General features: G+C 40.1%; 1 protein-coding gene across 1 annotated transcript in view; it reads left to right on the top strand.

Moving 5' to 3' along the window:
- LOC144513463 (calcium-binding protein 8-like) overlaps positions 1–16,678 on the top strand; it is an 81,439-nt gene that overhangs the window by 17,156 nt on the left and 47,605 nt on the right. Inside the window, exon 3 of the mRNA XM_078244552.1 lies at positions 12,459–12,602. Coding sequence (XP_078100678.1) covers positions 12,459–12,602 — 144 coding nt within the window. The remainder of the gene's footprint in view (positions 1–12,458; positions 12,603–16,678) is intronic.

The following is a 16,678-nucleotide window of genomic DNA, read 5'->3' on the forward strand; positions in this document are numbered from 1 at the left end:
ACGACTTTGGGAGCGAAGAGGGAGGGGTTTTATGGAGTACCAGTAAAAATGTGAACGGTACCCAACCCTTCTCTCCCGGGCCACATTGCTACGTGCTGTAGCGGCTTCCCCAGTCAGCCTAACTGGGCTCCCTCATTCCTTCCTCCTTTCTGAACAGGCACGCACTCCAAATGGGCACTGCACTAGTAATCTAAACACAACATCTCTTCTGGGGGAAAAAAAAGTATATGTATGTGTATGTATGTGTTTGTGTTAATTTATTTCCCGATAAGATAAGAAGATAAGATTAGATGAACCTGTATCGATCCTGCGAGAGAGCAGCACAGGGACACGAAGAAATGCAGATTAGTATAGAAAGTAACAGAAATAAATAATAAGAGTTATATAAACTAAAATAAGAAGGGAATAAAAATAGAAACTATAAGTATTGGGAGATAAAAAGCTGTGGTAAAGTGAGTGGTGTGATCACTAGCAGCAGAGTCAACAGGTATGTGTAAACAGTGTACACCATACTAATATATTATATGATTAAGTAATGGTACTTAGTGTTTTCTGTATTAATATAATGGAATATAATGTAAGAGTCAATGTTATATACAGTATGAACATAATATAGTAAATTATGGTACATTCTGATATAGTGAAGGATTAGAGGCATAGTATAGAGTGTTATATAGTATAACTTTATGTTATATATACAGGTAACGTAATATGTTTTATAGTACAGCAATACAACATAGAATAGAATGTCAAGTATAATATGTGGTGAAGTATAACATATAAACAGGTAATATATAATCAGATCAGCAGTCCAGCAAGAGACAATGGAGGGAGAGGTGAGTGTTGCATGCTGCATACAAATGATTCTAAACTCACTGCGGCTTTATGTTTAGTTACGCTTCATGCCGGCATAATGGTAATGTAGAACCAGAACTAAGGGAAGCTATTAACAAAAGTCAAAGAACAATATTGGCTGTAATAGAAAAGCAACAAAAATGTTGAGGATTAAGAATAATTTTGACTGTACAGTATGTAATGAAACATTAAAGTGTAAACAACAGGCAAAGCACAGCCTATCGTGTGATGTTAAGGCAGATCAGACGGTCACACAGTGGGAGCCACTGTGAAAAAAGGCAACAAGCCTGTATACACTGTGAAATCCCAAACCCATATGGAGCTTATTTTTTTCAGATTTAGAAATGATGTGGTACACCAGATCGTCACAAGTAGATACACTTGTGAAAGGTTTTGTTTTAAAGGGCAGGTGCTGGTCCATGTCACCCCAGTCAGTTTTATAGTCAGTAGTGCTTTAAAAGACAACACAGTGCTACAAAACCAGCAACATCCTCCACATCTGAGCCAACAAAGCACAATAATGCATTATTCTCTACGTAGTTTATCCCACAGGAGCATTTGCAGTCGGCTGGCTTCTGTCTCTGAATTCACATCTGTGCCGTTGCTGAGGATTTGTTTATGAACCCTTTGTTTTCGCGTCTGTCTGGGGTTCAGGTGCTGTAGAACACAGACCTGATCAATTACAGTCTGCCAGAGTCAGCAGTGGCAGTCTCACAGGCAGCAAACAAACTAGACTCCCCCGGAGCCCAAAAAAATAAATCCATTGATGCAACATTAATCTGCCGCCTGGAAAATTGGCTGCACAGCGCATTGTAATGGCCAGATACTCTGTCAGGGTCGAGTTTTAATATGCATGGAGATTTTTGCAGCGTATGAATTTCTCATTGCTTTTTCAACAGGTTCATGTTGTTTGGTGAGTAAAAAACTGCTTGTGGTTAGAGGGTCCTCATGAGGTCACTAAACACTGTGAAACTGACAAACTGTAGCCTGTCAACAGTAATTACTGTATCAGTATTTACTTAGTCTCGCATTGCCAGACCATCAGCCCTGCGGAGGAGGGTCTGGCTAGTTCACACAGCAATCCTTGATGGGCGAAAAACGTGCTCTCGTTTATTGGCATTTATTTAAACCAATCACAATCGTCTTGGGCGGTGCTAAACGCTGTGCGGAGCCATGGTTCCGCTGCAAAATAGCCTCGGGAAGGAACTTGTTTTGGTGGAACGTGTACAGTCAAAGGTTTGGACACACTTTACCATTCACTTGAATGAAAAAGTGTGTCTAAACTTTTGACTGGTACTGTACGTTCAAAGGTTGGTTTAGTCGTGCAACAGAAAACTCAGATTGGACAGATAGTCTAGCTAGCTGTCTGGATTTACCCTGCAGAGATCTGAGGAGCAGTTAACCATAGTACTCAGAAATCGACAGGAGTTTAAAATTACAACACTGAGAAAGCGGAAGGTAATGGACATCCGAAAACTGACATCCGAAAAGAGTGACATTCGGCGGAATTTCTGGCAGAATGAGAGCAATCCCAGAAGTGGAACGTCGTGGATATAGACTAGTATTTACTATACACTAGATGTTGGGTGAGTGGTGGCATCATGGTGGGCTTGCAGAAGGTAAACAGTTTATTTGTTATAAGATGTTAAGACTCTCTTTAGTTATCTGAGATCTGAGAAAGAAGTCTTTAATGCCTTAACAGTTATTGAAGTGCTTGTCAGCAAGGCACTTAACACATGAAAAACTTAACACATTGCAAAATCGCACCAATTTTCAGACCACAGTGCACAGATGTCACACACACACACACATTCTGCTGGGATCACAGCTGATTTATATTTCTAGTAATGTCTGTGATGTCCATTGAGGATAAATGTTTATGAATTGTTTTTAAAAAATCAGAAAAAAAAGAACTTGCCTTTATGATAAATTCAAATTTGAATCACCTGCCGTACTCGGAGATTGCTATTAACTGATACAGAATGTAAACATAAAAAAGGGACTCACAGCTGTATTACAGTCCATGGCATTATGACGCTTTCTGTTTGTGTCCTACAAAGCATGACAATTGTGGCACCGAAACTTGGAAACATATTCATCTAAAATTAAAATAAGAAAAATAATCATTTTACTTTACCAGTTCATTTTTTGATTGTATTAAGGCCCATATTGTCCTTTCAAGATGGTTATATCCAATCCTGTATAGATATTTGGACATACAGTCAAAAACAGCTGGATTTTTAAAATAAAAAGTGACATGCTGACAATCAGGGTCATACAAGGCTTTTATCAGACACCATTAGAAACATTCTTACCTCTCTTGTGTCATTAGAAACTCCTTTATTTCTCCCATGGCTCCTTTTTCCCGGTACCACTAACACAGCCTCCGCATTCTGCACATTCAACACTTCTGCCTCTCAATATTTAAAGAGGCAATTTACTGTATTTGTCCAGGGCCATTTATAAGCTTGCGGCAGCGGGCCGAGTTGCCACACAGCTGTGGGTATGGAATCAGTCAGCTGGTGTGTTTTTGTAAATCTTTCATCTCTCAGGAGAAGCTGCTGTTGCTATTGGCTAATGCCCTAAGAGTAAGTCATTTGGATGTAGCTGGCTGTGTAGTCTTGCAGCAGGCAGTTATTCTCTAGCACCAGTGGAGATTTGGAGGTTTGGTATTTGATTCTTTGAAACAGAATTCACGAGATATTCCACTGATTTAGAGATTTCAGTCTATATTTTTGAACATGAACACACTTCCTGCCAAGCCTGGCTGCAGAGCCGAGCCTCTGATCTGGGATCCAGTCAAAAGCCAAAAACAGGAGCTCTGCTGTCACTCAACAGACTGGCTTTGCAGATTTAGTTTGAGCAGAGTTAATCTAGTGTTTCTTCATTAACACTCCCCCATTCCCTCTAAAAGTAATCAACCAAATTTGTAATTTTCTAATCTTTATTGTCACAGCTGTCATTTGTTCATTTAAATGTGTAACACGTACAATGTCATGCAGCCGCTTTGTAGCTTTGTTCCAGAGATGCACTGCCCTTTCTTCATGACATGAGTGCATCCTTTGTACTGTCTAAGAGGAATTTGTACATAATTTATTGCAGCTCAGTTGTTAATTTAAAAGCAGACAGTTTTTGTATTTTTCATTCACAAATGCATGCACATTGAGTTACAGTAGGGTGCAGACAAGGCGTGGAAAAGAGAACAATGCAGGGAATACTGAATGTCCACTCTGTGTGCTATCTGGTCCGTTCTTACAGTATATTCTTAGAGGGAAAACTCTCCATCATATGCCAGACTTGTATCCTAAAAGAAGAAACTTGAGCTGTTTGTGCTAAGACTTCCTGTAATGCATGATATTCATAAGCTACAACAATTTAGGGCATGCAAAGTTTTACTAAATTGAACATAGTCTCTACTTGAAATCTCTGTCTGTAAATAACATTTAACATAATATGCATTTAGCGTGGCAGTAGCTCAGTCTGTAGGGAGTAGGGTTGGGAACCCCCATACGGACCAAAGTATGGTGGTGGACTGATAGCTGGAGAGGTACCAGTCCACCTCCTGGGCACTGCCAACAGTGCTTGAATTACTTGGGAGCCAGAGGGAGCCGAGCTCCCATAGAGTGAGGACTGGCTCCCATGAAAGCAACAAAGTCAAAAATCTGAGGGGGTCTCTCATATCTGAAGGTGTCTGCCATATGTAGCATTGCAATTTAATCTTAAACAACGCTCATTATCCATCCCTGTGCGGTCTCTTACCATTAAAGACGTTAAATTAAAATATAAAATATAGGCTACTACGGGACGTAGACCTGAGCCTACCCTACGCTCATGAACGCAGCATGACCGCACTTCACCACCACACCACTAGGCTATGTGATCAAACCGCATAGGCTACGATCGATTTGACAGCACTCGCAAGTCCGAAGAAGTCACCTTGCTTTTAGCTTAATGTGCTTTTGAGGTAAATACCACCAATACATCTTAAATAAATAAATCTGTAGCTATCCTCTGCCATTCAGAGCTCCAGAAAAGTTCCCAGATATTTTGAAACACCTCTCAGCAATACAATGCAACCTCTGATGGCGGAATATTCAGTGAATAGGCTTCCCGAAAACATCGCAGTGCAAATTCCCAAATTGTTCATCTATTTATATAACACACGAGACTAGAACATAGTTTGGCTGTGCAATGGCTTTATTTATTTCTGCTCAGACACTCAGACTAAATCATTTAGTCTATTTCTTTGTATTGCGAAATTGAAATGAAATATGGACTATTACAATCAAAAATATGTTTTTTTAATTAAAAGGAATCCATTTCTGTAAAAAACTAAAATCTCTTTGTCTGTTGTGTTATAGCCTAGGCCTACCGTGCACATATACTGCGCAAAAGCGCCACTCGCGCCTATACTATTTAATTGTATAGCCTTGTTAGGCTATGTGCAGGGTGTGCCAACTTTTTTTTTATGCGATAGAGAGACCCCCTTAAAGACAAATAATTCGAGCACTGACTGCCAAGGTGCTCTTGAGCAAGGCACCAAACCCCCAACAGCTCGGAGCGCCTGTCCATCGACAGCTGCAGCCCCCTCACTCTGACATCTTTCCATTAGTGCATGTATAGGTACTGAGCACGTGTGTGTATTTCAGGCCTGTGTGTTGTGTGTGATAACAACACAGTGAAAACACTGTCATTTCCCTTGCGTGATTAATACATTATAAATTATTATTATTATTATGACAGTGATGGACAGCAAGAGATTGGTGCATAACCTGTAATTTGTTCAGTTTGATGATGTGCTGGAGTGGGTGCTGTTGTTGCTGAGTGAGGTTGATGCTTTACACCAGGCCAAGAGCTGCACAAGGCCAGTGACCTCCGGTTACCTTTGTGCATTCAGGGAAACTTTTTTCTTTCTATGCAAATCAAATATTAACTACCTTTTCTGTGACCTCAGACCAGTGTTGGTAGACATTGGCCAGAAAATAATAAATTCAAATTGTAAATTAATTCAACAATGGGGGTTATTTTTAGGGAGTTTTATGATTGAGAACTAATTTCACCAAATATGTTGTACAGTTTAATTTTCGCCGAGCGCAATTTCCAGAGGGTGTACTGGGACGGTGAGAGCTCCAGTCTGGCTCTAACAGTAGACTGTAGGAGTCTGCATAATATTTGAGTCAGTCAAGTAGCAGCTAGACACTTCACCACATGTTGAGCTAAATCCATATCCACAGTGGTAATCCAGGGTGAATTTTGAGGCAGACTTCAAAATAAAGAAGTCATGGAGACAGGCTTTACAGCAAAAACAAAAATAGGCTTTTTTTATTAAAGTATTAGTAAAAGGGCAGGAGAAGAAATATTTTCTAGTCGGCACTTAGGCTCTTATTTCACTTAGCATGCTGAGCTAGACCAAACGGCAGTGAGCCCGTGGGGTGGGGGGAGGGGGGGGTTGTCAAGCTTTCCTTGTAAGAGAGAGGGAGAAGGAACAGGGAGGCTGACGGGCACCAGCATTAGGCAGCTTGTTTTCAACTCCATGGGCATAGAAACAGTAGTTCCCACTTGGCAGTTTTTGTGCTTGGGCTATGTAGACTCATATCCAAACTTAGCAATTGGCTGACAGGCTTGGCTACAGTATCTACAGGACTGGAAGTAAAGATACCGGTTGTGGAATTGGTACCAGGTGTATTGTATGTACTGCCTGCCTGCAGCACACAGACATGATCACACTAATGATTACCATACACTAGAAGACTCTGAAAAGATGTTAAAGACTAAAGTCTGACACCATCTCACATCAAAAGACAACAGTCTTCCATTTGAAGACAATCTGTCATAATTACTTTTTAGTCACAGACTATAAGATTTTATACCAAGACTTAAAACATACGCTAATATCAAACACATTTGATTTTGTTGGAACGTCGAGATGAGAAAAAAGCTGACACAAGACAGCTATGACTGAGCGCACCACAACTCTAGCAAGAGCTGGAATCGCTTGAATCGTGTAAGGCAGCTGTGGTGGCTGTGGCACCTAAGCTGTGGCTCAGGTGGTAGAGCGGTTGTCTACCAATTGGAAGGTCGGAGGTTCGATCCCCAGCCCTGCAGTCCCATGTCTAAGTGTCCCTGGACAAGACACTAAACCCTGAATTGCTCCCGATGCTGCGCCATTGGTGTGTAAATGTGTGTGTGAATGTTTATCTGATGAACAGGTGGCACCTTGGATGGTAGCCATGGCCACAGTGTATGAATATGTGTGAATGGTTCCTGTTCTATGTAAATGTGCTTTGAGTAGTCGTAAAGACCAGAAATGTGCTATATATTACTTACTGAGATATAAATGGACTGTATATACAGTCCATTTATATCTAAGGTCGGCATAACATGCAACAGACAACTTGTCTTAGCAGGAGTTTGGGGAGCTGTCCAGGGTGCTGAATGTATTTTGTCTCTCCTCAATCCCACTGGGACGCCACAACACCTAAAGTCATTGATGATACTGGTGCCAGGAGCCAAATATGGAACCAACTTGTTTTCAGGTCTGACACATTATTAACCAGAGATCAAAATAAAAAGAATCACAATCATTCTGCATCCACAAAATCTCAAAACAAAAGAAAATGTTTACACATGTAATGCAAATATATTCAGTAATATTTAATAATTTAAAAAAATCATTTTTCCTGTTATTTTTAATAGCCTTATCCCATATGAGGTTCTTATTAATAAATCTAACAAGAGCTAAAATGATTAGTTGATTTATTGAGTAGTCGATCGACAGGCACTTAATTACTCTTGTGATTCACATGCAGAGAACATTGGATTTGGTATAGGCTAATTGGGTGCACCTTGGAGTGCTGGGCAGCTATAATGTGATCATGTTTTCTTTTCTTCTTGTGTTGCAGTTGTGTTGTCTAAAGTCAAAGTTCTAGCACATGTGCCAGCTGTGTCTGTGTCGACGCCATGAAGCATCGCTGCTGTATCTCAATGGTCAAGTAGAATATGATAGTGGGCAGATTACATAATGCAAGTAAACAGGCACCAGTCATTCAAGCATACATAGTCATGGACCCAGTCAAAATAAACACATGCCCTCATAAACATTTAAAACTGCAAGGCATAATTTGCATACAACATTAACAAACTCTGGGACTTTAGGATTCTTTTTCTTTTAAGTTCGCTGTTCCGTTTCTTGTTACTTCTGTCCTTCTGGTAGAAATATTGCTGTTCCAAATGTCAAATTTTGAGTTGGAAAGCAGCTCAATATTTCCCATGTGTCATGAGTCTCTATGGAAAGGAGGCGCATTTGTGCATGAAATGGGCTGAGTCATTTCGATATACGGCATAAACCTAGTCTCCATGGTGTCATGTCTCTGACATCTCTCCATCTGCGCAGGAATAGGACCTGAGCATGTGTGTGTATTTCAGGCCTGTGTGTAGTGTGTTTTAACAACAGAGTGAAAAACATTGCAACTTCCCCACTGGGGATCAATAAAAAGTATTTAAATTCAATTAAATTAAAAAAATATTCTGTTCTCCAGACACAGGAAACTCAACAAAGACCTGAGCGACTGATATATTTATTAATGAGATGCTCATTAGATTATTCAGGAAAAAATAATCTGTAAAACAAGTGTTTGTATTGTTACAGATGATGCATGTGCTGGTGCAGCTGTTTGGGGAAGCGGTGACATGCTGTTTTGATGCAGGTCGCAGACTGTGACTACTTATTATCTACTGTAGGTGCTCACCACAGTCAAAACACTGTTCTCTATTTCATGAGACAATTAATTAATGCTCCATTTATGTTTTGTTGTTCCAAATAATTTGCCAGCAGACTGGTTCAGAATGGCAGCAGTGCAGCAGATAATGAGATGATAGATGGGCTCATTAATTTCTTAATGATGTCTTTGGTTTAGTTTGGCAATTACTTGGTTCAAGCTGTCAGATAATGTTGTTAGTTTGTTCCCTGAAAAAATGCAATACGTTTCCACTCAGTTAAGATGGATTTTTCTTCCTTTGTAACAACATTCTGTGATATTTTCTGTCTCGGCTTTTGCTGCATTGTTGTTATGAGAGCACTACAACAAATTATTGGCAACTGTCAAAGATTGTAATTCAAGTATTGCATTTTTGAATCATGCATATGATATAACTGATTTTGCATTTTTTATTGCTGTTGGATCCAACACTTGCAGAGAGATGCAGGGTATGTCCTCTGTATGTCCATTGAAAGAAAAAAACTCGGCCTCTGTAGTTGCCGGGAAGGAGGGAGTCTACTCCACTTTCCAATCTGAAATGATCCAGCGCTGAACAGTGCGCTCATGCATGCCATGCAGTCATAGTGTTCTTCAGAGGAGTGACATTCCACCTCTATTTAAAAACACCAGATGCCTGTCAGTTTCTCTCTCTTTCCTTGCCATACACCCTCTCCTGTCTGTGGGCACACTTATGAAATATGCATTCATTAAAGCACAGCGAAGCCTGTTGATTCCTTCCACTGACGAGGTGATCACACGTTGAGCAGCTGGTGAACCAGCTGTGGACTCAACTGTGTCTCTGCTGTGAGTCAGTTCAGTCAAGTCAAGACAAGTCAAGTAAACTTTAGTATCCCTGAATGGGGCAATTCTTTCTACAGCCAGCAGAGAATAAAAGACAGCAGTTCATACACAACATAACATACATTCATATTCTATATTCCAATAGGACAAATTACATCAAGGTATTAATGAGACCAATGGTAACAGGCATGGGCGTAAATTTCATCTAAATTTCTTAAGAGCAATAATTGAAGGGGACACAAATAATACAAACAAAATTGTACTTGTATATGATATGTGTAGTTGTGGAACTCCAGTAAGTAGGCTGGCAAAGCGGTTTTATTCACTTTAAACATCGGATGAAGTGATTCTTTTCTCTAATACAGATGATGCTGAACGGAGAACTGAGCCTCATAGCAATAACCAACTAGCCAGCCAGCAGGCCACTAAACTAGTAAAACAGCTTAATGTTTCATTCACACACTCTTATCACAGCGTAGAAAAGCACAACGCTCTCACCAGATGAGTGACACTTTGTTCGGCTCATTTTCTATAACCAGTGTGTAGCATGAAAGCACAGTGGGTGGAAATAATAAATAATAATAAATCTAAGCGCACGGCATGAAGCGCCTGGCGCAGGTGCATTTAGGGCGTGTATAAATCCACTTTTGCTAGTTTGACGGCGGAAAAAAGGGTCCGTGTGCCAGACGTGTGGTTCAAAAGGGTTGTACTTAGTGTCTTAATTAATCATAGGTGTGTTTTGGGCGTAACATGCAATAAACCAATCAGAGTGTCATCTCCCATTCCCTTTAAAAGCCAGGTGCGTTTGTACCTTGGCACATTGCTATTATGATGGCGGATTTGCTGAACAGGACGGAGAGATTTTCAGGAGAAGAAACTGATCTGCTTGTGCGTGAAGTGAAAGCGCGCGAGCAGATCATTTCATAATACTATTTCACATTGTAATATTTTTATTTTTAATCTTTTGCATGTTTGTGTGCTGCTGCGCTTCCCTGTGTGTGTAACAAGCATAGTGTGCACGTGCTGTGCACTAGCCTAGGCGCATTTCACTAATTTGCTGTTAAAATAACAATGAAATTCTGCGTTATTGACTTTAGACCAGGTTTTTGTTGGTGAATGGCGCGATCACTTTCCACTGCCTCAAGCAATACGCCAAGAATGCACCTGAACACACCTCCCTGTAAGACCAGCACGCCCATGGGCGCACAGATGGGCGCAGGTGCATTTGCTATGATATCGTCCATCGGCACAACCCTACTCGGCATCATCTGTATTAGAAAAAAGAATCACTTCATCTGATGTTTAAAGTGAATTAAAGAGCCTTGCCAGCCTACTTACTGACTCAATTCGATCTTTCCCACGAGTCCCACCGGACTTCTGCGGACCGTTAACGTACAGGGAGAAAACCAAACAGTGGACCAAACCACTGTGAGGCATGGGAGGGGGGACACAAAATTTTTCTAAACTTAAAATGCATTTTTTTGCCCCATTTGCATTTGTATTGTTTTACTACTTACACAATTATTTGAAGTGTGTGTATATATATATATATATATATATATATATATACACAGTTATGGTTTAATTGATATTTTTAGGGGGGCACAACCCTCAGATGGGGTAGGTTCTGACCCCCCCGCGCGATTTCCGCCTATGGTAACAGGGACAAATGAGCTCTTCAATCTCTTGGTCCTCGTGACCAGATGGCAGCAGCCTGTATTCACAAGACAAGGGGTGACTGAGTTCAGCGTGTATAGCTTTGGACTTCCTCATGGCTCTGACCCTGTATAAGAGGGATAACTCTTTAAAATGAATCCCTGCAATTTTGCCACACATTTTCACGATGCTGTTTAGACATCCTGCAGGTTACTGCTAATATGCTAAATTCAAGAACTAATTTGAAAAAAAGAAATTAAAATAAAGTATGCCACATTCAGAATCAAACAAATGGGCTTGTTTCATCTTAAAGTAAATTTACTTAGGTTGTGGACTAAACATTACAATTGCTGAAGACAAACACTTAAAAACAGTACTGGCAAAAAGTCATTCTGCAAGTCTGTTTGTAGTGTACTTTATTAACACTGCAAACTACATCTCTGAAGTTGATCGCTGAGTTGAATCCACCTTGCTGGGATTCCACCAAATTGGTATTTTTTTATAGGGCTATAAGGTGTTTTATGATGTTTATTTCTGCTTCATGTACTGTAGATTCATGTTAAGATATAACTGCAGTAAAGATCGGACTATAAAGGGTTGCAGGATGATTAACATTACAGGAAAGATGAAAAAAAAAAAAATCTGTTTCGACACGATGCTTCTGACTTTTTTCCAAACCTTGCTTTTTCACGTCTCTTTGAGGCAGATTTATGACTTTGTCTCTATAAATAAAATGTACTTGACTTGTTTAAATCAAGGGATTTATAGTAGATACTATGACCCTTTCAGTGCTACTAAACAAACCCCACCCCTCTTACTTGCTAACTCTTTAAATGTTGCATTGGATGATGAACTAATTGAAAGATTGAAACTATTCTGTAAAATACAAAGGAGGAAACAAAAGACGGAGAGTAAAGGAATGAAGGATTGCGTTTGTAAATGTGAAATTATGAAAGCGAGCAAAGGTGAGAGCGGCTGTGACAGAAGGTGGAGAAAATGAATCGATGGGTGGAATTGATCTTGTTAACTTGAGGCAGTGGTGTGAGACCAATTGCATAATGCGCAGCCCAAAGTTGGGTCAGACAGGAAGAGAGAGGGAGGGAGGTAGAGAGAGGTGTGAAGGAAAGAGGGGGGAAGGGTGAAATGCCAAAAGACTTCATTAAATGCCAGATGAGTTAAAAGTCGTGAGAAGTGTATCGCTGCCAAAAAATCAATCCAATAAAATGGATGGACGGTGTGAAGAAATAATCATGTGGATGTCTGGCATGACTTATACACACAGTGCTGTAGATGAACATGAATAAGTGTTCATAGTTGTGCAACTTGGAAGCAGGATGTGTTGGGCATTGTTTAATAGATGCTGAGTCGATTTCCTGTTTGTCTTGGCAGAGATCCGGGAGGCGTTTAAGGTGCTGGATCGTGACGGGAACGGGTTCATTTCCAAACAGGAGCTGGGTATGGCCATGCGCTCTCTGGGCTACATGCCTAGTGAGGTGGAGCTGGCCATCATCATGCAGAGACTAGACATGGATGGTGAGTCACATGCGCGCACACACACACACACACACACACACACACACACACACACACACACACACACACACACAAGGTGTAAAAATGTACTGTGCAATGCAGATTGGGTTCCTCCTCTTTTGTGTTACATCATAGATATTCTTCAACATAAAAATGTAAATACCATGAGGTGCAACTTTTAAAAAGATTTACAGGAAACCGCAGCGTGTTTCTGTGCACTCTTGCCTGTTCAGATGCGCACGTTACATATTCCTCTGTGTCATGTATAAGACGTTGAGTGTGTATTCATTTCAATCTCAACCACTCGTCGTTTCTGCTTGAAACATGAAAGCACCAAAGGAAAACTGCTGCATGGGGAGAACAATCTTAAGAAAGAAATATGCGAGATGAATAAAATGTATGCACACATGCCATGCGGACAGTTATTGTAGATTAAAGTGGGTTTTCATAATGGTTGTCCAACTAGAACAAAACTAATTGCCTAATCAATGCATTCGCTGCAGGAGCTGAATCTGTGGGAAAAGGCGTCACAAATGTGAGTTCTTATGGTTCCTGCTGTTAAAACAGTACCATCTGAATCAGTAGAGGTTTATTTCTGCAGTATCACTCTTACCTTACCGTGACCTTTTAACCATTTGTCCTTGGAGAGAAAACTCTAAGCAGCAAGAAAACACAAACACAAGCAATCCTCTGCTTGCACACAGCGTTGTGCAAAGCCAGGTATTACAGTTTTATATGATCGCTATGACAATTTTTTCAGTTCTTTTAACAGCTTTTCTAAACTCACACCTACAACACACAATTGGCAAAACAGTTCATTTCATTCTCAAAATCACACATTGTAAACTAAACTCCAACACTGATTTTCAAAATACAATAATACACTAACACAATGTACTATGTCTACCAAAACAATGCAAACATGTCTCAAAATCAAATAATTCTTCCAGAACACTAACACATGTTCTCTTCCAACAGGAACATTTAGTCAATCATAGCACAATGTCTTACAAAACACTAACATCACATGGAATTACAGAAACTACATTATTTGATATGTGTCAGGTCTGCCCTTATACAATAATAATAGACAATAGTATATTGTATTGACCATAGATTGTGTTTTGCACTGCAGTTTCTTTTGAAGCCTTTCTACATTTTTGTTTTGTTGGGTTTAGTAAATGCATGCATTTTGTTTCTTTTGCTGCAGAAATGATGTACAGTCTATGAAAAAAAGAAGACGGAGACAGAATTGTCCTAGTACTCGTCTTCCTCTCCCTCGTGCAGGCATTTTTCTCCTTTCTTTGTGTTCATCTATATTGTTCAAATAGGACCTCTTTTACTGATTGAAAGAACCTCAACACCTGAGTGTATTTCCTAGATATCAATCAGCTGTGATTAGGCCTGTCGCGATAGTCAATAAATCAATTAATTGCACGATAAAAAAAGACTGGATGACCACTCTCGGTTCCTTAGCGCAAGGAGGAGTGAACCCTCTTGTCAGTCGCATGGTCTTTGTGTGGCGGCGGGACTCCTGGCGGAGAGAGACAGAGAAAATGCTAGTAGTTGGAGTATATGAGCGATATCCTTCGTGTTACTTGGCGTCCTGTTTTCTCCCTTTCATTCCAAACCACGCAGTTGACAACCTGCAGGTGGAGGCGGTGAAGACAGGCACGGACATACACGCCACGGGCTGCTGTGGACTTGTCAGTCTCGCAAGCGGTTTCAGGAAAGTTGCTGCATGTGTCAGACAATGCACAGAACATTAACCGGTACAAGCCTACAGCTGTCAGTGTGTCAGAGGCTCCCGGACGGTGAACTGAGACTCCGTTACCTCAGAAATCACCACTTACTAAAGGTAAACGCTAGCTATCAGAAGTGACGTGGTGGCTGGTGTGTGTGTGTGTGTGTGTGTGTGTGTGTGTGTGTGTGTGTGTGTGTGTGTGTGTGTGTGTATGTGTGTGTGTGTGTGTGTGTGTGTGTGTGTGTGTGTCGGCCCACCCCCGTGAAGCTCCGACCTGCAGAGGAGCAGAAGAAAGTATAGCTGCACCTTCGCCAAAATGAAGACTGAAAAACAGAACTATTTTGGTACAAACATTTACTTGCCATGTGGCAGATAGCCATATAGATAGATTTAATTTATTAATTATATATTATTTAAATTTAATATTTAGTGTTAAATAATTGTTAAATGCAGTACAGAGTCTGTAGTCTATCGCACAAACACTCGAGGAATGCTGCATTTGACAGCCAGTACGAATTGCCTGGGAGAACATGTACATGTCACAAACAGCAATTCCACAACTGTAAATAGCGTGAAAGACGACATACTAAAGGAGATCAAAGACATATTGTGGATATTTAAAATGTCTTCCAGTTCCAGTGTTAAATATTCTTTAGAAATAAAAGTGTATTGATCTTTGAAAAGGTGTACCTGCATTATTATGCCATTATCATGATATTAGATGAAAATGGTCTCAGAACGACAATATTATCGTTTATCGCAATAATTTCTGGGACAATTTATCGTCCAGCAAAATTTGTTATCGTGACAGGTTAGCTGTGATCGATCTATTTGCATAACCAATCAGCTGTTTCTCAGTAGCAGTGGAACAAAATCCAGGGGATATATTTGTGTTTCAATTTACAATATGAACAGCTGTTCACTTTGACTTTAGCCTATAAGTTAGGTTTAGAACATGATGTTATCTGTTCTGACATACAGAGTGAAAACATGGTCAGTAAAGATCCATTGTTTTGGTCTTGGTTGAGCTTGTGTGTACTGTATGCATTTTGTATTAAAGCAACAAGAAATGTGTTAATTGTATAGCCTACACAGACAGATGTTGTGCTGTGTTAAGAGTTTAGGAAAGTTGGTACAAGTTTTGAAAAAATTGTCATAGCAATCTTAAAAAACTGTAGGCAAAGCCGTCAACACTGACTGTGATTTGATATTTCAAAAGATAGACTCTTAAAATTATATAAGGCTGGGATGGAAAAGTGCAATATGCAAATGTCAGATCACTGGGAAAATATTCAAATTCTTCATGCTGCTATCACAGCGTTGATAAGTGCTTTTCAGTTTCACTGTGAGAAAAGAGAAATACTATTAATGTTCAAGGCTGAATATTAAAGTTTAAGATGTTAGACTGCCTTTATTCCTCTTCTGACTCATCTGCTTCAGAATCTCAGGAGACCGTAGCTGCTTATGTGCCTCAGGGCCGGGTCTTGTTGCATTGTCTGCTGCAACTTGAAGAAGCAAGCAAGGCTACTTTCGGAACTGACGAAGGTCACAGCAGCTTTTGTCCCAGGAAGTGAAGTGTAATGCTGTTTATTTATTTATTCACTGGGTTCTCATTGTTCTTTCTGTCTCTGTGTATTGAATATAAGTTTGTTGGAGTTGTAGTCTGGAAAACCTCTTTCCTAAATCAGGTAAGCTTCTTTGTATTGATTGATGTCATTAGCAAAATACTAGGGGTTTTCTTCACTTAGGCATTATTGAATCTTAGGATCGTCTGGCTGCCTTGCGAGGGCTTTGTGTTTGTTAATTTGCCAAACTTCTATCCGATAAAGACGGCTCACTCAGGTATGATCCAACCGGTTTAGAACAACAAATGAAGAAAGAGGCCTGCACACTGACTTTATGTCTACAGAGGCTTTCAGGTGCAAAGAATATGTCTGATTTAAATATAAAATAGTGACATAACTAACATGGTGTTTATCAGTAGAGTGTAAAGATAAGAAGCAACCAGTTGCAGTTGGCCAGTAGGAGGAAAAGCGAGCGCTTCAAATCAGCTGTTTGGCTTTGGCTATCATTCATTATAACCTTGGAGTAACAGAGTCCTTAAAGCCTATATTATGTGTACAATTTGAAAACTTTAGTTCCTACCAGTAATGCACACTGTAACCCCCTACACACAGATCTGACATGGGGACACACCGAGCAGAATACGCTAAAAGTAACATAGTGTGCACAAAAAAAAAAGATGCCTGATGAATAGCTTGAAAGGTGCTACAATCAAGTAAGACATTCTAACAAACTTTAGCTTTAATGCCTGTATAGATGAATATATTAA

Source organism: Sander vitreus, chromosome 3 (assembly GCF_031162955.1).
Source record: "Sander vitreus isolate 19-12246 chromosome 3, sanVit1, whole genome shotgun sequence".
Taxonomy (NCBI): Eukaryota; Metazoa; Chordata; class Actinopteri; order Perciformes; family Percidae; genus Sander; species Sander vitreus.